Source organism: Microcaecilia unicolor, chromosome 8 (genome assembly GCF_901765095.1).
Source record: "Microcaecilia unicolor chromosome 8, aMicUni1.1, whole genome shotgun sequence".
NCBI lineage: Eukaryota > Metazoa > Chordata > Amphibia > Gymnophiona > Siphonopidae > Microcaecilia > Microcaecilia unicolor.
The window spans coordinates 196,934,392-196,957,446 of NC_044038.1; the positions used below are offsets into that span (position 1 = coordinate 196,934,392).

At 42.9% G+C, this 23,055-nt stretch overlaps 1 protein-coding gene across 2 annotated transcripts in view; it reads right to left on the reverse strand.

The window, feature by feature from the left end:
• Positions 1-1,725: 1,725 nt before the first annotated feature.
• LKAAEAR1 (LKAAEAR motif containing 1) overlaps positions 1,726-23,055 on the reverse strand; it is a 109,383-nt gene continuing 88,053 nt past the window's right edge. For both annotated transcript variants that reach the window (XM_030212629.1, XM_030212630.1), the window contains 2 exons: positions 7,593-7,715; positions 1,726-2,425 (listed from right to left, as the gene is read on the reverse strand). In XM_030212629.1, the coding sequence (XP_030068489.1) occupies positions 2,363-2,425; positions 7,593-7,715 (186 nt within the window). In that variant the 3' untranslated portion in view covers positions 1,726-2,362. The remainder of the gene's footprint in view (positions 2,426-7,592; positions 7,716-23,055) is intronic.

Genomic DNA, 23,055 nt, shown 5'->3' on the forward strand with positions numbered 1-23,055 from the left:
TGCATCTTCCACCCTCCATCCCCATCATTTACAGACTTATGGTGTTATAGGGGGCCCACCTCAGTTTTTTTTGCCCGGGGCCTGTTCAGCCCTAGCTATGCCACTACCACAAAGTGAATCTTAAATTATTATAAAAACTACACAACCGTGTAATTGCACAACAACCACAGTGTAATAGCAGTGATGTCATTGTATTCCACCCGATATTGAATAGGTCCTGGCCAGTTAAACAACACTTCACCAACTATGTGTGAATATTCAGTGGGAGATAGCTGGTTATCTCCCACTGAATATTCCCAGTCAGCACTTCTCTCATACTAGGCAATTCTGAAGGCCCAGGTAAACTACCCCTCCTCTATGCGACGCATAGCACTTCTGGCTTTCAGAGCATATGAATTTCTAGCCAGGTTCAAAAAGGCATTGTCAAGGACGTGTTTAACCTGGAAGAGGCAAACAGCGTACACTTGGCCATTTTTAAAAGTATGCATGCTCTTTCATCCTGGGAGATGCAAGCTCCATAGGCATTTTTAGTGTATCTAGTCTAGAAAAGCTTCCAAGGATAGGAAATAAGCAAATGTGGTAGCAGATAGTATATATAAGAGAAACATCAAAGCATTACTTTGACAGTCTGACATGAAGAAGGGCAACCTTCGAAAGCTAATCAAGAAATGTATTGTTATGTCCAATAAAAAAGGTATCATCTTATTTTCTTTTCCATGTTTTATTTTGTTTGATTTCTATTGATAACCTTTAAGAGTGGACTAACACGGCTACCACACCTCTCTATTTAAAATGTGAACAAAAAACCTCATAGAGAAAGTGATCAGTGCACCTGGAATTTTTCAAGATCTGAGAGGCTAATTAAGGGTTAACAAAGATATTAAATTCCACTTAAAAAATCCCCAACTTGCATCCCTCTTGGATATAACACCCCAGTACATTACACAATTCAGTACAATGGCATATCCTAGAATGCCTGAACACAGACAGAATAATGGTGGGCCATAATAAACAATGCTCCATAACACAAGACAATATACTAACACACACTGTCCAGGGGCAAGTTCTATGATTTTATTTTCTACAACTTATATGACACATTACTGTACAGTCAATTTGAGTAAATCTAGTTCAGTGATAATCAAACAGTGGCGCAAATTTTCAGAGTGTACACAGTAAGGAAGCAGCAGTTTTGAATCTCTGGTTCAATTTGCTGTTATTTCAGGATTGTTCTTTCTGCTGCATAAAACAAACTGAAAACTAGTAATATTACAATAGGTGGACTCTGTCCTCTGCAGGGAAAGTCCTCGAGTGTGAAAATGATCCTTTCTAATAGAGTGAGACTGATAGCAGAGTGCACTTTGAAAGCAGGGTTGCCAGGTGGAAAATTTTTTCCCACCCAATCCAGCCTAAAAACAGCCCAAAACCCGCCCAAACTCAAACCCCGCCCCTGACACCCCCACCCCCGTGTCATCACCCCCGCCCCCGCCATCATCAACCCCGCCCCGCCGTCATCAACCCCGCCTCCCCCGTCATCAGCCCCGCCTCCCCCGTCATCGGCCCCGCCCAGAACTTCACTAACCCCGCCCAAAACGTCACTAACCCCGCCCCCCGCGGCCAAAAAAACCGCCCGAAAAACCGCGGAAAAGAAAAAAAAAGAAGCCCAAAAAACCGCGACCCGCCGCGGGCAAAAATTTCCCGCGGCGGGTCGCGGAAAACCGCCCACCTGGCAACACTGTTTGAAAGAGAGAGAGAGAGAGAGAGAGAGCACAAGCTGATTATAGAAAAAAACCCCACCTCTCATGGGTAGAATGGGAGGACAAGACCTGACTGTATGTGCGAGCAGGAAACATGTTACTCATGGAGAGCCTCTTGCCACATGTCTGGATCACTCAGCAGCTACAGTTCATCCATCCTCTGATTATTCCCCATTTTGTTCACATGGAACACGGCTTCCATTGTGTAACTCTTTACAAACTGCACACATAAATCTCACACAGTAGGAACAGCTGACTACTGAATAAAAGAAAACAAAAGACATGCAATGCACTAAGACCACAGGCCACTTGTTATGCAATTACTTGTCTCATCCAGAACAGAAGTGGTTTCTCCCTTGCCTGGTTATCTGTCTTTATTTAGACTACAGGACCAGCAAATGGAAAACTTCAGGGAAATGCTTTCTTCGTGATCCCTACCGTTTAGGCTAGGCAGACCCAGAGAAAGGATCTGGCTCAGGTTTGCACAGACACAAGAAGAGAGAGCCAGTTATGCAGAGAATGTATCTTTATCTGCGGCTGGAAGTTCTTGGAGGTTCTTGGAGCAGCGGACTCTCTCCTCTCTTCAGCTTCTCTGCAGGATACCATCAGCTTGTTCTCTTAATTGTTAATTCCTCATTATCCCCCAGGATGTCTTCCACTCGTGCTCTCTAGAAAACAGCACAACAGACAACATTTCAAGATTCTGGGGCCGATGCAATGATTGAGTGTCCAGCTTCTAATGCAAAAATAATGCAAAGGTTTTGCTCTCTGATACAGTAAACTATAGATATGCAAACTACCACCATGTTAAAAAGTGTGTGCTCTCAGAAATAAAACAGGACATATTATGACAGTAGTCTGCAGCTATTGGCTGCTGAAGAGCAAAATAAAATGTCTCCCTTTCTGTCAGAATATATATATATATATATATATATATATATATATATATATATATAAGTCTGCTGCCATATGAGGGGTCAATGCCATCCCCCCCAAAATAAACCCCTGATCCCCCTCCCCAGAAAGGCTCCCCCATACTCCAATACCCCAACTGCCAGAAATGCCTCCTGTTCCCCCCAACACCAATCAAAATATCTATGGTAGTCTAGTGGAACCCCCACATTCTGATCCCCCGAACACTCCAAAAATATTTTTGATTGTCTGATGACCACCACCCCCCCATCCCCTGCAACTCCCTCAGGCTCCCCAGATCCCCTCCTGCATATCTTGAACAAGAGGCAGGAGCAATGCCTACTTGCTCCTGTCTTTGTGATGCCATCTTCCAAAATAGTGGCACCTGGGATTGACTACATGGGTCAATGTGCCAAATAAGGGAATTTTCCCCTTACTTGGTAGTCTGGGAGGAGACACTGCACAGTGCTGCCATTTTGTAAGACTGTGGTGCAGAGGTGAGTAGTAGAGTGCCTCAAGGATTTGTGCTGGGGCAGATTTTGTTCAATATATTTGTGAATGACATAATCGAAGGGTTAAAAGGTTAGGTTTGCCTTTTTGCAGATGATACCAAGATTTGTAACAGAGTGGATACCCTGGAGGGAGTGGAAAACGTGAAAAAGGATCTTCAAAAGTTAGAAGAATGCTCTGTTTGGCAGTTCACATATACAGTGATGAAATTTGCAATGTGTGGGATGAATACAGAGGATCTCTAATTAGGAAATGGATGGTAAACCCCCCCCCCAAAAAAAAACTTAAATGACTGCATGTGTGTGAATGTGTCAAGTAGTACACAGATGGCGACTCTGGCTGCGAAGAGCTAAGGCTGGTGCCAGGCATATGGTCTGTGTCCCTTATATGGCAATTCGGTTTAGGACGGGCTGGTGAGAGCTTCAACAGCAACTTTAGTAGCTGGAACGTGAGGACAGTGCCGGGCAGACTTTTACGGTCTGTGTCCTGCAAATGACAAGACTGATATGGATAGGCTGGAGTGGGCTTCGATGGCAACTCCAGGAGTTGGAAAGCAAGGACAGTGCTGGGTGCACTTCTATGGTCTATGTCCCAGAAATACCAAAGACTATGATCAAATATTTTATATAACATTCATTGTTGGTTTACTCATGAATTGATAACGAGTGTGACTGCTGGGCAGACTGGATGGACCATTCAGATCTTTATCTGCCGTCATTTACTATGTTACTGTGTAAATCCCCACATCTGACTTGATGTTCCTTCTTCCCTCTCCAACTCAACCCCCCCCCCCACTCCCTCCTGGTTTCTCACAGCACCTGCCTTCCCTCCCCACCCACTCAACAAAACTAATCCTCAGTGTCTAGTTGCAACCCCCACCCCCTCTCTCTCCCACAAGTACCTCCCTTCCCTCCCTCGTGTAGCTGCACCTCCCCTTCTCTTCCCCCAACTAAAAAAATGTAAACCCTCATGTTTGATGGCACCCCCTCCACCTACTCAACCCCTCCCCCAGGTACCCCCGACCCCTCTCCATCATACCTTAAGACTGGCCTTGACAAATTAATATTAAATCTAGGAGCCAGCCCAAAAACTTAGGAGCCAGCAGTCAACTCAAGACCTCTCTAGGTTCTCCTTCCCTACTCTTCCAATGCTGTTCACAGAGAACTTTTTGGGGAGGGAGGGAAGAAGGCAAGGAGGGGTGAGAATCCCCTCCCAGATCAGCAGTAGCTAAGGCTCTTTTCTTATTCTGTGTCTGTGAGCAAAGAAACTTTAGCAAATAAGTCAAAGAATGCTATCAGCTGTGTGACAGAACCACTTAATGAGTGAAGCAAAGAGACACAATCCCCCAGCAGCACACCATAAAGCCACACAAGTTCTGCATCCACAGAACCACCTTGGCCCTTCCCCAACAATGAATGCAGAGCTAGAAAATTTCCCCATAAAACTTACTATAGAGAAACATTTCTGATTTTTGTGTAATTTCGCTAACATCAACAAAAAGTCTCTCATTCCCAGGCATACTGTGAAGTAATACAACTCTACAAAAAAGTCATTCAGGACCTAGATCAAATCTACTATGCCAGCACCAACTTCTAAAAAAAAAAAGACCCTGCCTACAAAAAGGCAATGCCCTAAATCAATGGCTCTCAATCATTTTTTATTTTGGGGCAAACTTTCCACCTCGCCTGATCTTTGTGTACACCAAACCAAATTTCATAAAGTTGTCATATTTGCTAGTCAATGGCCACTGGCCAAATAACTGTGAAGTGCCAGAAAACACACTTTAAACTAAAGTGTACTATAGGTACAGGAGAAAAGTATAAGGACTATGGCAGGATTTACTACATAAAGCAGTAAAACAAAACTGTTCCTTTGTCCCCCAAGTGCACTTGTTCAGCCTTTCTCTCCACCCCCACCCAAAGCCAGCTTGTCCATCTATCTGTAACCTCTTTCTGCTCCCTCCTCTCACACACAGCCAGACCATCTCTCTCATCCTCCTCCTCTGAATTCACATGGTCAGACTGTCCTTCTGTCTTGTCCCCCTCCCAATACACATTGCTACCTCCTTCTGCCCCATACATTTCACACACCTACAGCCAGAATATCCATCTCTGTCCCCCCACCACACACGTATAGCAAGCTCGTCCCTCCCTGTCCCCCTCCAATGCACATGACAGGCCTCTCCTTCTCTCTGCCCCATCACCCAATGCACACTATCACTTCCAGTCCTCTCATCTGTCTGTTTCCCAAATGCACACTACCACCCCTCCCTCTCTCTCTCCTTCTCCCTCCTCTGGGTCCAGCACCTTTCCTGCTCCCTGCACTCCCCCCCCCCCCCCTGCAGGTCAAAACATCTCTCCCGCTTCTTCCCCCTGCCCCCTCTCCCCTGGCGCTTCCAAACCTGTGTTCTTCACCGGTTACAGCAGCGCTTCCAAATATCTCTCCTGCTTCTTCCCCCCTCCCCCGGCATTTCCAAATCTGTGTTCATCACCGGCTGCAGCAGCCATAAACACATGCTGACTGCAGCTAGCCCGGGAACCATTTCTCTGCCGTGTTCTGCTCTCCCCTGTTGATGCAACTTTAACAGGGGTGGGACGCAGAAGAGGAAAGGGGGTACTTGATATAATGCCTTTCTGTGGTTTTTGCAACTACATTCAAAGCAGTTTACATAATATATACAGGTACTTATTTGTACCTGGGGCAATGGAGGGTTAAATGACTTTCCCAGAGTCATAAGGAGATGCAGTGGGAATCCAGCCAGCTCCCCAGGATCAGTCTGCTGCACTAACCACTAGGCTACTCCTCCACTCCTGAACTGTTCCCGGCCCGGCTGCAGTGTGTGTTTATGGCTGCTGCAGCTGGCATAGAAGACAGGTAGGGAAGTGCAGTTTGGGGGGGGAGGGGGAAGCAGAGGGAAGAAGCAGGGGAGACGCTTAAGCGCCAGGTCCAAATTTTTAGCTGCCACGGTGACCTGGCACCTGGGGTTTGTCAAGCCCTGCCTTAAGAGACAGGAACTGTGTCTACTCGCTAGTGCCGCCATCTTGAATAATGGCAGTGCCCTGCCCACGGGGTACACCCTGGGATGCACCAGGGGGGTCATTCTGCCCTATAAGAGAATCTCACAAAAAAACAAAGGAAGAAAAAAACCCATAGGCATCAAAGGACCTTTATATTATGATCATTGATAAAGACATATAGGGGACCTTTTACTAAGCTGCAGTACAATTTGCAGTTACCATGGCTTAACACAGGACTTTATATCATGAAGTAGTTACAAATTTAACATGGCAACCATTGAGGATGTTCCCAGCATTTGCTGTTATAGGTGCCATGTATACTCTGCAGATACCATGGAAGTACTTTTCACCTCCTATTTAGGAGGCAGTAAGTGGTCCCACTCTAACTGCAAAGTGCTCATTAGTGTGCATTATTAGCAGCACACTAACCACAAACATAGCAACATAGTCGATGACAGCAGATAAAGAACCTGTACAGTCCATCTAGTCTTTGCATAAGGTATGATACTACATATATATACTTGATCTTATTATTATGTTGATTTGTCCTTGCCATTTTCAGGGCACAGATTGTACAAGTCTGCCTGGCAGTGGCCTTGTTCTCTAACTTCTGAAGTTGTTATAGAAGCCCCACTCCAGTCCATCCAAACCTGTCCAGCCACGATTAGGGCACAGACTGTAGAAATCTGCCCAGCACTGGCCTTGTTCTCCAGCTACTGAAGATGAATCTGTCCAGCCACGATCAAGGAACAGACTGCAGTCCACCCAGCACTGGCTTTGCTTCTCAGTTAGTGGTGTTGCCATCTAATCACTGCTAAGCTTGTTTGGTTCCATGCCTTCTGTACAGGATTCCTTTGTGTTTATCCCACACATTCTTGAATTCCGTTAACATTTATATCGCCATCACCTCCTGCAGGAGGGCATTTCAGGTATCTACCACCCTCTCCATGAAAAAAGTACTTCCTGACATTATTCCTGAGTCAGCTCCCCTGCAACCTCAACATATGTCCTCTAGTTCTACCACTTTCCCGTCTCTGGAAAAGGTTTGTTTGTCAATTAATACCTTTCAAAAATTTGAATGTCTGTATCATATCACCTTGTTTCTCCTTTCCTCCAGGGTATACATGTTACTACTACTACTACTACTTAGCATTTCTATAGCGCTACTAGGTCAGGTCCATGTCCATTCTCCATGCATAACATGCCCCCCAACATAAAAAGGGCTTAACATCACGTGTTACCTGCAAAAATACTGCAAAACCCCTTAACACAGTTGGTGCTAGCAGTTACCACGTGGTTCATCATGTGTTAACATGGTTTAGTAAAGGGGCCCCATAATGTATGTATGTAAAGAAGGGTGATAAATTTTTTTCCACTTTTTTCCCTATGCTCTTACCTCAAGTTTACCGATAGGATCTCGGGGAAACTGTATCTCTTGTTGTGGTGGAAGAAAGACCTCCAGCCTCACTGCAGCCATGGCCCTCGGCTGGCAGGAAATGAGATGCTTTATTTCTTGGGCCTGAATCAAAAGAAAACGCACTATGAGATAGTGCAGATGTATCCTATGAGTGAAAATAGTGAAAAATGCACTGCCCAGCCAATAAGCAAAGAAAAGGGCAACAAGGGAGGAGCATGGTTAAGACTCAATATGGCTGCCTTCATGCACACCAGTGAAGATGCACATCGGGCCCAAATAACACTATTTAATGCATGTGGAGGTATACACTAAATTCAAATGTATCTATAAGATTATTGTCAGGGCTTCTGGTTTCAAGTTTTAACCAAGTTGCTGAGAACTATGGTGGTCATTCTGTATCTGCATCAATCAAGAATCATTTAAAAACAAAGAGTTCAATATTCAAAGGATTTATATGCCTAATTTTGAGAGTTACACCCCTCTTTGAAAATGTACTAAGGTGGAGTGTACAAAGTACCATAAGTATTGCCATACTGGGAAAGACCAAAGGTCCATCGAGCCCAGCATCCTGTTTCCAAAAGTGGCCAATCCAGGTCACAAATACCTGGCAAGATCCCAAAAATGTACAAAACATTTCATACTGCTTATCCTAGAAATAGTGGATTTTCCATAAGTCCATTTAATAACGGTCTATGGACATTTCCTTTAGGAAGTCGTCCAAACCTTGTTTAAACTCAGCTAAGCTAACCGCCTTTACCACATTCTCTGGCAACGAATTCCAGAATTTAATTACACGTTGAGTGAAGAAAACATTTCTCTGATTCGTTTTAAATTTACTACATTGTAGCTTCATCGTATGCCCCCTAGTCCTAGTATTTTTGGAAAGCATGAACAGACGCTTCACATCTACCCGTTCAACTCCACTCATTATTTTATAGACCTCTATCATGTCTCCCTTCAGCCAACTGAAAATAATAATTAACAGCATAAGGAATGTCAAGTAAAATGCAAAGCGCTGATAAGGAAGGCTAAGAGGGACTTCGAAAAAAAGGAATTTCACCTTCCTAGCGTGCCCCAATGTTACATTTACCCAGTCAATATCGGGGTAATTGAAATCACCCATTATTATTGTTGCCCAGTTTGTTTGCGTCCCTAATTTCCTTTAACATTTCTGCATCCGTCTGTTCATCCTGGCCTGTACACTCCTATCACTATCCTTTTCCCCTTTACATATGGAATTTCAATCCACAGTGATTCCAAGAAGTGTTTTGTTTCCTGCAGAACTTTCAATCTATTTGATTCAAAGCTCTTGTTAATATACAATGCTACCCCTCCACCAATTCGATCCACCCAATCACTACGATATAATTTGTACCCCGGTATGACAGTGTCCCACTGGCTATCCTCCTTCCACTAGGTCTCAGAGATGCCTATTATATCTAATTTTTCATTTAGTGCAATATATTCTAACTCTCCCATCTTATTTCTTAGGCTCCTGGCATTCGCATATAGACATTTCAAACTATGTTTGTTGTTCCTATTTACATCATGCTCAGTACTTGACAGTATTAATATGCAATGTTTTGTCTGATTTTTATTTTTATTTAAGGACACCTGATCTACTACAGTCTCTTTTGCAACCTCACTATCAGGATACCCTATCTTCCCTGTTTTGGTGATATCTTTGAAAGATACCATATCCCGAACCATGCGCTCTTGAGAGACAGTCGGCCTTCCCCCCATTTCTAGTTTAAAAGCTGCTCTATCTCCTTTTCTAATGCCGATGCCAGCAGCCTGGTGCCACCCTGGTTAAGGTGGAGCCCATCCTTTCGGAATAGGCTCTCCCTTCCCCAGAATGTTGCCCCGTTCCTAACAAATCTAAAACTCTCCTCCCTGCACCGTCGTCTCATCCACGCATTGAGACTGCGGAACTCTGCCTGTCTCTTGGGCCCTGCGCGTGGAATGGGTAGCATTTCAGAAAATGCTACCCTAGAGGATCTGGATTTGAGCTTTCTACCTAAGAGCCTAAATTTGGCTTCCAGAACCTCTCCCACACATTTTCCTATGTCATTGGTATCCACATGTACCTAGACAGCCGGCTCCTCCCCAGCACTATCTAAAATCCTATCTAGGTGACGTGTGAAGTCCGCCACCTTTGCACCAAGCAGGCAAGTCACCAGGCGATCCTCACATCCACCAGCCACCCAGCTATCTATATGTCTAATGATCAAATCACCAACTACAACAGTTGTACTAACCTTTCCCTCCCGGGCAGCACTTGGAGACATATCCTCGATGCAAGAGGATAGTACATCCCCTGGTGGGCAGGTCCTGAACACAGGAGTACTTCCTACTTCACCAGGGTGATGCTCTCCTTCTAGACCTCCCTCCTCCAAGGTAGCACAGGGGCTACCAGACTGGAGGTGGGACTTCTCTACAACATCCCTGTAGGTCTCCTCTATGTACCTCTCTGTCTCCCTCAGCTCCACCAAGTCTGCTACTCTAGCCACAAGAGAATGGACACGTTCTCTGAGTGCTAGGAGCTCTTTGCATCGGGCACACACAAATGACATCTCACCAACTGGGAGATAATCATACATGTGACACTCAATGCAAAAGACTGGCTAGCACCCCTCTCACTGCTGGACTGCTGACTCCATCTTAGTGTTTTTGAATTTTTCAATAATTCAAAACTTGCTACAGTATTAAGGATATTAGCCTAATATAAAAGTGTCTTTTAATTTATGTGGAGGGGCATAATCAAATGCGAACGCCTATCTCCATAGGCGTCTATGTCCGAAAACGGGTACGTGAAGAGGCAGGACAGACTGTATTTTTGAAAAAATGGATGTTTTTCAGCTGGGCGTTTGTTTTTTTAGCGATAATGGAAACTAAAAACACCCAGCTCAAAAATGTCCTAATCTGAGCCATTTGGTTGTGGGAGGGGCCAGGATTCGTAGTACACTCGCCCCCCTGACATGCCAGGACACCAACTGGGCACCCTAGAGGTCAGTGCGGTGGACTTCAGACAACGCTCCCACATGCATAGCTCTTAGGGGTGAAGGGGGCACCTACATGTGGGTACAGTGGGTTTTGCAGACCTCCCATTTACCGGCACAAGTGTTACAGGTAGGGGGGTGATGGGCCTGGGTCCGCCTGGCTGAGGTGCAATGCAGTACCCACTAAAAGTGCTCCAGGGACCTGCATACACACAGGCCTCTAGGACTTGTTGCTGCTATATAACATTGGCACACCAGTTGACACCTGAAGACTAATCTCTCCGAAAACATCCTTTATTGGAATAACCACGCTTACTCACAGTTAACTGCAGATCAGAGGTTGTGCCCCACTGGCAACGAGTCTCCCTGGTTCTGAGATGAGCAGTAGGTCAGAGCTGGCAGAATGCTGTACAATGCCCTCTTTCAGCCACATTCAAGGTATGAACTAAGTTCTGAAACGTGGCTAACACGTGAAAGGGATCTAAAACTGGCTTACAAAAATGGCCACTACCTCATGGACTACTGGAAACAAAACAGGGCACACTCCACCCAGTAAGCAGGGGGAAAAGCACCATGAGAGTAGAGCCTACCAACTACCAACATCGTGAGCATTTGCCACAAGCTAGTAGAATCACGGAGCCCAATACCCTAAACCCACCACAATGCATTGCTGATGTGACTCTGCAGTGCCCTTAACAGAAAAGGTGTCACACTCACCCGAGAGCCACATCAGAACCATGGAAAGGCTGTCACAGGATAGAACACATTCTGCTGTCATGGAGGTGGGTACGGCATTTGAGGCTGGCATAAAGGCTGGAAAAAAAGTTTTTAAAGTGGGGTTGTTTTGGTGGGAGGGGGTTAGTGACCACTGGGGGAGTCCGGGGAGGTCATCCCCGATTCCCTCCAGCGGTCATCTGGTCAGTTGGGGCATTTTTTTGGGGCCTGTTCGTGAAAAAAAGGGTCCAAAAAAAGTGACCCAAAATCGCAGTAAAAACGCCTTTTTTTTCGATTATCAGCTAAAGACGCCCATCTCTCCTCGGTCGATAACCACGCCCCAGTTCCACCTTCACCACACCTCCAACACGCCCCCGTCAACTTTACCCATTTCTGCGACGGATTGAAGTTGGAAACGCCCCAAATCAGCTTTCGATTATACCGATTTGGGCGCCCACGGGAGAAAGACGCCCATCTCCCGATTTGGGTCACAATATAGGTGTTTTTCTCTTTCGATTATAAGCTGGATAGTATATTGTATGATTTATTTAGTGTTTCCTTCTTAGATGGTAATGAAATGTATTTAAAACTTTGGAAGAGCACTCCTTGCTTGTTACTCTAATTACAATAACTGACTATAAATGAAGAGTTGTCCTAGGGGTGGGCAGGTGGGAAGACTAAACTAGATCCTGCAGTGCCTGCTAGATTCTATCTGTTAATGCTGTGGTACAAAGTTTTTAAAACTAAGTGGAAAAGACTACTGAGATTAGTTGATAAAATTTGCTTTTTATATTTTTATTTTGCCTATCACTAACTTACAATTCCTCCTTTAAACCCCAAAACACAAAGCAAAATAGTGTTCACTTACCAGAGAAATGTCCTCTTCTCTCGGAACTTCTCAGAAAGAAAGTTCAGTGGGACCTTTCCTCTTTACATAGTTTTGAATCTAAGAGGCCTTTTTTAAACAGGCTCTGTGAAGCTACTCAGCAACCTATGCAAGTATTCTGGACTTGCATTTCTAGTTGATAACTCGATCAAGTCTAACATGTAGTCAGATAACATGCCAAACAAGATTTTGAAAATAAGGGTGCTAGATTTAAATAACAGCCTGGCCTTGATTGGGAGCCAGTGTAACATAACAAGCAGTGGGGTTGCTGTTTTGTATTTTGACTTTTTGAAAATTAGTCTTGCTGCCATGTTCTGCATGGTTTGCAACAATTTTAGTATACTTTTTTTGCATCCTATATATGCTGCATTGCAATAGTCTATTTGTGACATTATCATTGATTGTGTTATTAGTCGGAATGATTGTTTGGGAAAATAGTCTCTGATCCTTCTCAGTTTCCAGAGTGTTCTGAAACACTTTGTCATGAGTACATAAGTAATGCCACACTGGGAAAAGACCAAGGGTCCATCGAGCCCAGCATCCTGTCCATGACAGCGGCCAATCCAGGCCAAGGGCACCTGGCAAGCTTCCCAAACGTACAAACATTCTATACATGTTATTCCCGGAATTGTGGATTCTTCCCAAGTCCATTTAGTAGCGGTTTATGGACTTGTCCTTTAGGAAACCATCTAACCCCTTTTTAAACTCTGCCAAGCTAACCGCCTTCACCACGTTCTCTGGCAATGAATTCCAGAATTTAATTACGCGTTGGGTGAAGAAAGATTTTCTCCAATTTGTTTTAAATTTACTACACTGTAGTTTCATCGCATGCCCCCTAGTCCTAGTATTTTTGGAAAGCGTGAACAGACGTTTCACATCCACCTGTTCCACTCCACTCATTGTTTTATATACCTCTATCATGTCTCCCCTCAGCCGTCTCTTCTCCAAGCTGAAAAGCCCTAGCCTCCTTAGTCTTTCTTCATAGGGAAGTCATCCCATCCCCGCTATCATTTTAGTCGCCCTTCGCTGCACCTTTTCCAATTCCATTATATCTTTCTTGAGATGCAGTGACCAGAATTGAACAAATGATAGATGTTTGTCGAGCATAATTCCTAATATTTTCATTTGAGATTCGACTGAGTATGTGTTTTGGCTGATTGTGAAATGTTGGTCAAAGATGAGATTGTGAAGGCTAGATAAAACTAGGAATTTGGTTTTGTTTCTGTTTAGTTTGAGTTTGAAAACGGTGTCGCAATCTTCCATGAGGTCCAGTCCTTGTTTGACCTTGTCCGATATCTCCATAATACTGTTGTTGAAAGGTAGATAGTGACATCATCAGCATATATAAATGGACTGAAACCCATATTTTCCAATGTCTTGCCGAGTGAGACCTTCATAATGCTGAATAGTATTGGTGAGCCTTGTGGCACCCCACATTCAGGGATCCAAGGGGCCGATAGTTGGTTGGACATTTTTACTAGGTATGATCTGGACCTTAAAAAACCATTGAACCAGTTTTCCACTGCACTGTTAATTTCCATGTTGTCTAGTATGGTCATCAGTATTGTGTGGTCTACTACATCGAAAACACTTGACATATCAAATTGCAGTAGTAGAATTTTCTGCCCTTTGCATATCAGTCTTCTAAATTTGGTTATCCATGTAGTTATGACTGTCTCAGTGCTGTATAGTGGTCTGAAGCCCAACTGAGATTTATGACGAATTGAGACGTGTGTCAGATATTCCCATTATTGAGCTACCAAGCCCTCCATCATTTTGGTCAGGAATGGTATTGATGCTACTAGTCTGTAGTTTGTGATTTCACTAATCTTATGGGTGGCAATTTTGGGGATCGGGTGAGCATAATATTGTCCTTATCAGAGGAGAATTGTCCATTTGAGAACATGTATCCTATGTGTTCTTTGTATTGTTCAATGAACTAGTCTGGTGGGTTTTTCATCATGTAGTTGGGGCAGTTGTCTAGTAGGCAATTGGCATGTGCGTATTTTGTTTGCAGTTTTTTGACTGAGCTGCTTGTAGGTGTTTTGAAGGAGAATCAGATCCCGTCAGCCTTGATATGATCATTGTTGGGTTCATTCTCGCTTTCAATTAAGTAATCTGTGATGCAAGTTTGTGTTGTAGCGAGATTTGATCGTATTTCTGTTATCTTTTGCTCAAAGTATTGTGCAAGCTCATCTGCTGTTTATGGTGTTTCTTTTGATGCTAGTTGTTCTTTGGTGTTTAATAAGCTATTCATAAGTTCATATACTTTTTTTCGAGTTAATTTGTTCTAGGCTCACATTGATTCTGTAGTAGTCTGCTTTGGCTTTTTTTTTTTTTAATTTGTGTTTGTATGATCTTAGAGCTATCCTTCATGTGGTTTTGTTCTTGTTTGATTTGTCTTTAGACCATTGTCTTTGCAGTTTCCTGCATAGTTTCTTCATTTCTAATAGTTCATTGTTAAACCAGGACGCTGTTTCTTTTTTACTTCTTTTTTTTCATTTTGAGTGGTACTATTTTGGCCAGTGTGATTTTGCTTAGTTTGTCTCAGTTTCTCATGAAGTGAATATTGCTGGGTTCTACGTCTGTTTGTTCGTTCAACGCTGTTTGCCAGAATGCATGATTGTCTACCATTCCTCTTGTCATAAAGTATTGTTCTGTCCTTGATTCCCTGTTCTTGCTGTTTCCTTTTCATTGTAGTGTGAAAGTGAGTTTGCTAAGGTCTGACCATGGCACTTCTTCCCATTTGTGATTTTCTAATATATAGGGGTCATTTGTTGTGAACTTATAAGCTAGTATGTCTAGTTGATGGCCTTTTGTTTGTGATGAGGTACTCTGTGGTGCTTTGAGGTTCCACTTTTCAAAGAAGGTCATTAGGTTTCTTGTATTATAGCCTTGAAGTTTTTCTAGGTGTAAGTTGATGTCTCCTAGCAGAAGGACATCAGAGAAGTTAGTGCAGATGTTTGATATAAAATCCATAAAGTCCTCTTGAACATTCGACCAGCTTCCTGGAGGCGACAGAAAAGTATGCAGCATAATAGATCTTTTAGTGTTGGGTCAGTGATTTTGCATGCCAGAATTTCAATTGCAGAGGATTTATGTTTATCAACATGTTCTACTTTAAAGGAGGATTTGTATATTAAGGCAACCCCTCCTCCTCTCTTTTTGGTTCTGTTGATGTGTATTATTTTATAGCCTGGTGGGCATCAATCAATCAATCAATCGTGTATTGCTGGGTCATCTTTGAGGTGCAGCCATGTTTCTGTTATAAATAATAGGCCTAATTGTTTGTTTTCGACCCAATCTCTGATTATAGCTGATTTGTTTACTGCTGATCTTGCATTTACAGTGGTGGAAATAAGTATTTGATCCCTTGCTGATTTTGTAAGTTTGCCCACTGACAAAGACATGAGCAGCCCATAATTGAAGGGTAGGTTATTGGTAACAGTGAGAGATAGCACATCACAAATTAAATCCGGAAAATCACATTGTGGAAAGTATATGAATTTATTTGCATTCTGCAGAGGGAAATAAGTATTTGATCCCCCACCAACCAGTAAGAGATCTGGCCCCTACAGACCAGGTAGATGCTCCAAATCAACTCGTTACCTGCATGACAGACAGCTGTCGGCAATGGTCACCTGTATGAAAGACACCTGTCCACAGACTCAGTGAATCAGTCAGACTCTAACCTCTACAAAATGGCCAAGAGCAAGGAGCTGTCTAAGGATGTCAGGGACAAGATCATACACCTGCACAAGGCTGGAATGGGCTACAAAACCATCAGTAAGACGCTGGGCGAGAAGGAGACAACTGTTGGTGCCATAGTAAGAAAATGGAAGAAGTACAAAATGACTGTCAATCGACAAAGATCTGGGGCTCCACGCAAAATCTCACCTCGTGGGGTATCCTTGATCATGAGGAAGGTTAGAAATCAGCCTACAACTACAAGGGGGGAACTTGTCAATGATCTCAAGGCAGCTGGGACCACTGTCACCACGAAAACCATTGGTAACACATTACGACATAACGGATTGCAATCCTGCAGTGCCCGCAAGGTCCCCCTGCTCCGGAAGGCACATGTGACGGCCCGTCTGAAGTTTGCCAGTGAACACCTGGATGATGCCGAGAGTGATTGGGAGAAGGTGCTGTGGTCAGATGAGACAAAAATTGAGCTCTTTGGCATGAACTCAACTCGCCGTGTTTGGAGGAAGAGAAATGCTGCCTATGACCCAAAGAACACCGTCCCCACTGTCAAGCATGGAGGTGGAAATGTTATGTTTTGGGGGTGTTTCTCTGCTAAGGGCACAGGACTACTTCACCGCATCAATGGGAGAATGGATGGGGCCATGTACCGTACAATTCTGAGTGACAACCTCCTTCCCTCCGCCAGGGCCTTAAAAATGGGTCGTGGCTGGGTCTTCCAGCACGACAATGACCCAAAACATACAGCCAAGGCAACAAAGGAGTGGCTCAGGAAGAAGCACATTAGGGTCATGGAGTGGCCTAGCCAGTCACCAGACCTTAATCCCATTGAAAACTTATGGAGGGAGCTGAAGCTGCGAGTTGCCAAGCGACAGCCCAGAACTCTTAATGATTTAGAGATGATCTGCAAAGAGGAGTGGACCAAAATTCCTCCTGACATGTGTGCAAACCTCATCATCAACTACAGAAGACGTCTGACCGCTGTGCTTGCCAACAAGGGTTTTGCCACCAAGTATTAGGTCTTGTTTGCCAGAGGGATTAAATACTTATTTCCCTCTGCAGAATGCAAATAAATTCATATACTTTCCACAATGTGATTTTCCGGATTTAATTTGTGATGTGCTATCTCTCACTGTTACCAATAACCTACCCTTCAATTATGGGCTGCTCATGTCTTTGTCAGTGGGCAAACTTACAAAATCAGCAAGGGATCAAATACTTATTTCCACCACTGTATATAGCCTATGGGAATCGGGACGTATTTGTCAGTTTTGTAATTTGTCAATTTGTAATTGTCTGTGCAGTTTGCCTCTTTTGTAATTGTATTCAGTTTGATTGTTGTTTCAGCTTTTTTGTTATGTGCTTGGTTTGCATGTTGTTTTCTGGCTTATTGTGAGTTTTATAGTACAGTCCATCTAAGTGATTGTAGGAGCGTTGTCTTTCAGAGATGTGGACTGGGATACTGTTCCATTCACTGAGTGCTGCAACTTGAAGTCCTGTAATCCAGTAGGAAAGCCATTCTCTTATACTAGAGAGAAACCTTAGAGGTTCCAGAAATTATACATTGAGAAGAAGCCACTCAGATTGGTATTCTCTTATACTAGCCATTTTAGTTTGTTTTTATTTTAATGTTTAGTCATGCGTTTGTGTATCACTTTCTTTTATCTGGTTATTTTTGGGGTTTTTTCTGTGCTAGCAAGGGGGTGGGGAGGCATTTGCAGTCCGGTATACGCTGGCAAATTCTCCTAGGTTCTCTGAGATAAAAAGCAGGTGTAAATGTAAGTACATAAATTTATGTGTACTTTGATTTTGAAAATTCTCCAAAGTCCACAGAGGAAAAGTGTGCATGTACAGTTTGTATGTGTGCTCAATTATGCATTTCCCCCCCATTTGTTTACTTTGCAGACACGAGGCAGCACTTTCTTACTGTAGGTCCAAGCTGTCTCTTTCATGCTGTGTTTGCTTAATCAGCTAAATGATATTCCAAGGCCACACAGCATGAGTGGAGAACTAGGACCCAAGTTCATCTCTCAGGAGTCCTGTAACCACTTCACATCTATCTGAACCATCCAAATTCCAGAGCGATACTGACTGCGTGGGATCTGATCCTGCAAATTACATTGGTATATAAATAGGCCCTTTCCTGATGGTCTAAAAAACTAAAATAAGCCCAGCTTGCCTCTACCATGACTACAGCCTGCATCTCATCAGTCAGAAGAAAAGATGGGTGGGTGGCTATTTCTAACAGAGCCAAGGAAAGGCTTTTAAATCCCCAGAACAAGGCAGCCAGGAACAGCAGGAAACTATTCCAAATTGGATCTGCTATTTTTAGCTCCAGATGGAACCACAGAAATATAAAAAGAATAAAGATTGCTGTTATATATTATATTTCTGATTAAAAACAAGTTGTTGCTATTTCATGTCATGTATATTAGATAAAAACTTTACATAGCACATACTGAAGTGGTTGGTATTAACCATTCACTTGGCCTAATGTGGTGTCTACTCTATGCCAACATTGCTTGTCAGGGTTGGATTCAGATTACAAAGGGGCAATTTTCAAATCATGTATTTTAGGACAGTGTCAACGTCCATGGGTATATGTGCACTTTTGCTATGAAATCTGGATCAAAAACAATAGGTGAAAAGGACCCAGAGCCTTCGTCCAACAATACAGTTTGATTGATACAATTCCCCTGTCCCCAGGCATGCAGCCATATTGATTTAAAATAATGCCTTAAATGAGCTCACATACTGGCATTCAGCTGGTTACGTAAACACAGCATCACAGAGACAACTTGGGCCTACAGTAGGAAAGTGCTGCCTCGTGTCTGCAAAGTAAACACATGGGGGGAAATTTCATAACTGAGCACACGTACAAACTGTACATGCACATTTTTCCTGTGCAGCCTTTGGAGAATTTTCAAAATCAAAGTACACATAAATTTAAGTACTTACATTTACACCTGCTCTTTAGCACACATAGATCTCCTGGACAAAAATTTGCACATATACATGGATTTTCAAAAGTGTGAGCATAAGTGCAAGCTCCTCCCCAATCTCAACCCTGGAAGTGCCTCTGCACAGTCTGGGTAACATATTTAAATGTGTACCCAATATGTGGGGAAATTTATGCATAAGTTTCCCCACATATTGGGTACACAGTTAAATAAAAGTCTCTTTTGGAAGACACTGAATAATTAGTGTTGACCAAGTTATACCTGGACACTGGCACAAAATATGTACGGGTATAAAAAACCCCACGGGGGCTAGCATTTAAAAGAAACGTTAACCACCATGGGCTGCATATTGGGGCTATAGGGCCCTTTTATTAAGGTGCGCTGAAAAATGGGCTGCACTAGTGTAGGCGTATGTTTTGGGTGTGCACAAATCCATTTTTCAGTGCGCCTGTAAAAAAGGCTTTTTAAAAAGTTTTGCCAAAAATGGATGCGCGGCAAAATAAAAATTGGCGCACGTCCATTTTAGGTCTGAGACCTTTCTGCCGGCCATTGACTTAGTAGTAAGGTCTCACGCGTTAACCATGCGGTAATCGTCTATGCGTGTAGAATGATGATTACTGTCCGGTTTCTGCTGCATGATTTTCCGGCGTGCTTAGTGGATGCACATCAAAAAATGAAATTATCGCAAGGGCCATGCGGTAACTCAAAATTGACACGCGTTGGGTGCGCGTAGATGCCTACGCGGCTTAGTAAAAGGGCCCCTTATCTATGTTTAAAAAGGACTCCAGAAGGGATCAATTCCAGGCAAAATGGTAAAAAGCATTCTAAAATAACAAATTATGAAACATATGGCCAACACGGTTTTCTATTCATTTATTTATGCAAATCTGATATACCACCGAAATACACATGGTGCCACTAGGTGACTTACAGTACAATAAAATTTAGCAGAAGGAAACCTTGCTTTACCAATCTGTTTGCTTTTTTGAATGGGTTAATAAACATGTGGATAAGGGTGAACTAGTTTACGTGGAGGGGTATTGTCAAAGCACTTAGGGCCCTGTTTACAAAGGCATGCTAGCGTTTTTACTGCACGCTAAAAATTTGCACATGCTAAACGTGTAGATGCCCATAATATTCTTATGGGCGTCTATACAGTTAGAGTGCGCTAAAAATGCTAGTGTGCCTTTGTAAACATGGCCCTTAGACTTACAAAGTTACATAGAGGGGCATTTTCGATATGATATCCAAGTTGAACTTTGGACATTTTGTGCTAAATGTGGAGGAGTAGCCTAGTGGTTAGTGCAGTGGACTTTGATCCTGGGGAACTGAGTTCAATTCCCACTGCAGCTCCTTGTGACCCTGGGCAAGTCACTTAACCCTCCATTGCCTCTGGTACAAAATAAGCACCTGAATATATGTAAACCGCTTTGAATGTAGTTGCAATAAACCTCAGAAAGGCAGTATATCGCATCCCATTTTCCTTTCCCTAAATGTCCCAAATCTGAATAGAAAACATGATCATTTTCAAAAAGGCAAAATGTCTATCTTTTTTTTTTAATACTATTTGTAACAAATATTTCTGCTCAGTGCATTTATCTTTCCAGGCCATTTTAAAAAACAAAACAAAAACATACAAGTGAAACACATAGAAAATCAAGCCACTGGGATGTAGGAGGGGCAAGAAATTTTAATGGACTGGTCCCCCAGACATCCCAGGAGAGCAATGAGGCACCCTAGGGGGCACTGCTGTGGACTTCATATAAATGATCCCAGGTACACATCTCACCGTTGCTCCCTTATCATGTCTGCTGAGCCCTCCAAAACCCATTACATCACTACAATAGCTCTTTGAGTGAAGGGACACCTATATGTGGGTACAGTGGGTTTCTGGTGAATTTTGGAGGGCTCACAGTTTCCACCACAAGTGTAACAGGCAGGGGGAGGTATGGGCCTGGGTCCATCTGTCTACAGTGCACTGCACTGACCACTAGACTACTCCAGGGACATGCAAGCTGCTCTAATAGACCTGGCTATAACATCTGAGCCTGTCAAAGGCTGGTAAGTAATATTTTTATTCATATTTTGGGGGGTCAGTGATCACTGGGGGAATAAGGTGGGGTCATCTGGTCATTTAGGGCACCTTTTTTTGCCTTATTCATTCAAAAAACTGGTCTAGACCAAAGCGTTTAGATTTTCACCCTGGATGTTTTCATTTTGTTCCGTTATGGCTGTAAAAATGTCCAAGTGTTAGGCACGTCCTAAGCCCACCCTCATCCCACCTCCGAAACGCCCCCAACACACACCCTTGTGATTTGGATGCACTGCAGATGAATTGCATAGATAAATATCTGCAAAACAGGTTTTGAAAATACCAATTTGAACGGTTTGAGAAGAAAAACATTCAAATGCTGCTTTTTGACACTTTTTAGATATTTTTCTATTTTGAAAATGAGTCCCATAGAAAACTATGGAACTTTGTAAGTCTAAGTGCTTTGAAAATGAGCCCCATAGTGTTTCTGGATCTTCAGAAGGTATTTGATAAAATCCTTCATGAGAGACTTCTGAGGAAATTAAAAAGTTGTGTGACAGAGAACCTGTTACAGATTAAGTACTGGTTAAAAGACAGGAAACAGAAAGTGAGAGAATGATCAGCTCTCTCAGTGGAGAAAGGCAAACAATGGTGTGCCTCAGGATATGTACTGGGACTAGATCTTTTTAAGTATATCTATAAATGATCTGGAAAAGGACACAATCAAATTTGCAGATGACTGAAAATTATTCAGCAGGAACTTGTCTAACTCTTTTTAAACCCAGCTATCTTAAACTGCTTTCCTGGAGAAAAAATTTACAAACCATTATTATGTTATCACTAAAATTATTATGTTAGCATTGGTGTATTGTTTTATGTTGAGACTGTAACCCATTTTGGGTGCTCTGAAGAACAACAGGGAGTGTATCCAACAGGTTCTTCATCATTACTATCAATGATGTCTTTTTAAGCACTCAGATCTCATCAGGTCTGTGATGAGAGGATAAAAAGGTGCCCTCTCTCCCCACTGAATTCACCTACCTTTGGGATACCCAATGTATATGTCAATTTAAAACCTAAATGAGGTCTATTCACCTCTATCACACAACAGTGGATAGGTCTTATGATCTTTATCTGCTGACATGTTCTGTTTTTGTGAGAAAAAGCTCCTGCTAAACTGTCAGAAAGGCTTGTTGCTTATTACCGTTGAGAATGAAGGGGATTCCAACAGATGAAAACACATTGTTTGCTACCTTTCAGCAAGGCAGCCTGTAGTAAACCAGACTGAAAAATCTAAAGATCTGTAAAGTGGGAGAAAGAGATTATAGAAAAAGAATGAAATTACTAAGGATGATCTCTATCATAGAGCCTAATTTAAGTTCACCTTCATTCTTATTGATCTTCTTCCTTGCATGCACTGAATTTATCAACAAATCACTAATCTTTTAAAATAGAAATCTACTTAACCATGCTGTAATTAGATTGCAGGGCTTACAATGTCAATAACTGCTTAGACTACAAATGCACCTTCAGTACATATTTGCCCAGGGACCAGCATTTCTTAGTGAAATTCTGACATGGGGTTGATGTACAGAGCTACCACGGGTGAAAGTGTGCAGTTAACGAGTGGTTTATGAGCAAGTAAACGGTCAACTAATGCAAAAAAAAGCCGCCTGACCCCCATGCAGGGCATATTGGGATGCACAGTGTGGGGTAAGTCTGCCATCTGACTATCCTAGTATGTTTATGATACTGTATTGTAAAATTGGATTCTTACAACAAATTACTTTCTTATGCATTATACTTTGTTATGTATCCTATACTGTTTATTGTAAACCACATTGAACTCACACTTGTTTGGGATAATGTGTGATATAAATGTCACAAATAAATAAATAAGTCTTGCCGCCAGGGGTGGGAGGGAGGGGAGCAGAGGGCAAGTGCATTCCTTATGTGGGTTTGGCTGAATATCAGCTATGAGCTTCATAAGCTCTGGCAGCTAGAACAACTGGTATTAGCTACTACTACTACAAATCATTTCTATAGCGCTACCAGTCGTATAGGAGCCCCAACATGGCCTGACATTGAACATATGGGGCTAATTTTGCCCGCAGCAGGCAGTGTTTAAAACAAACGCTGACTGCTG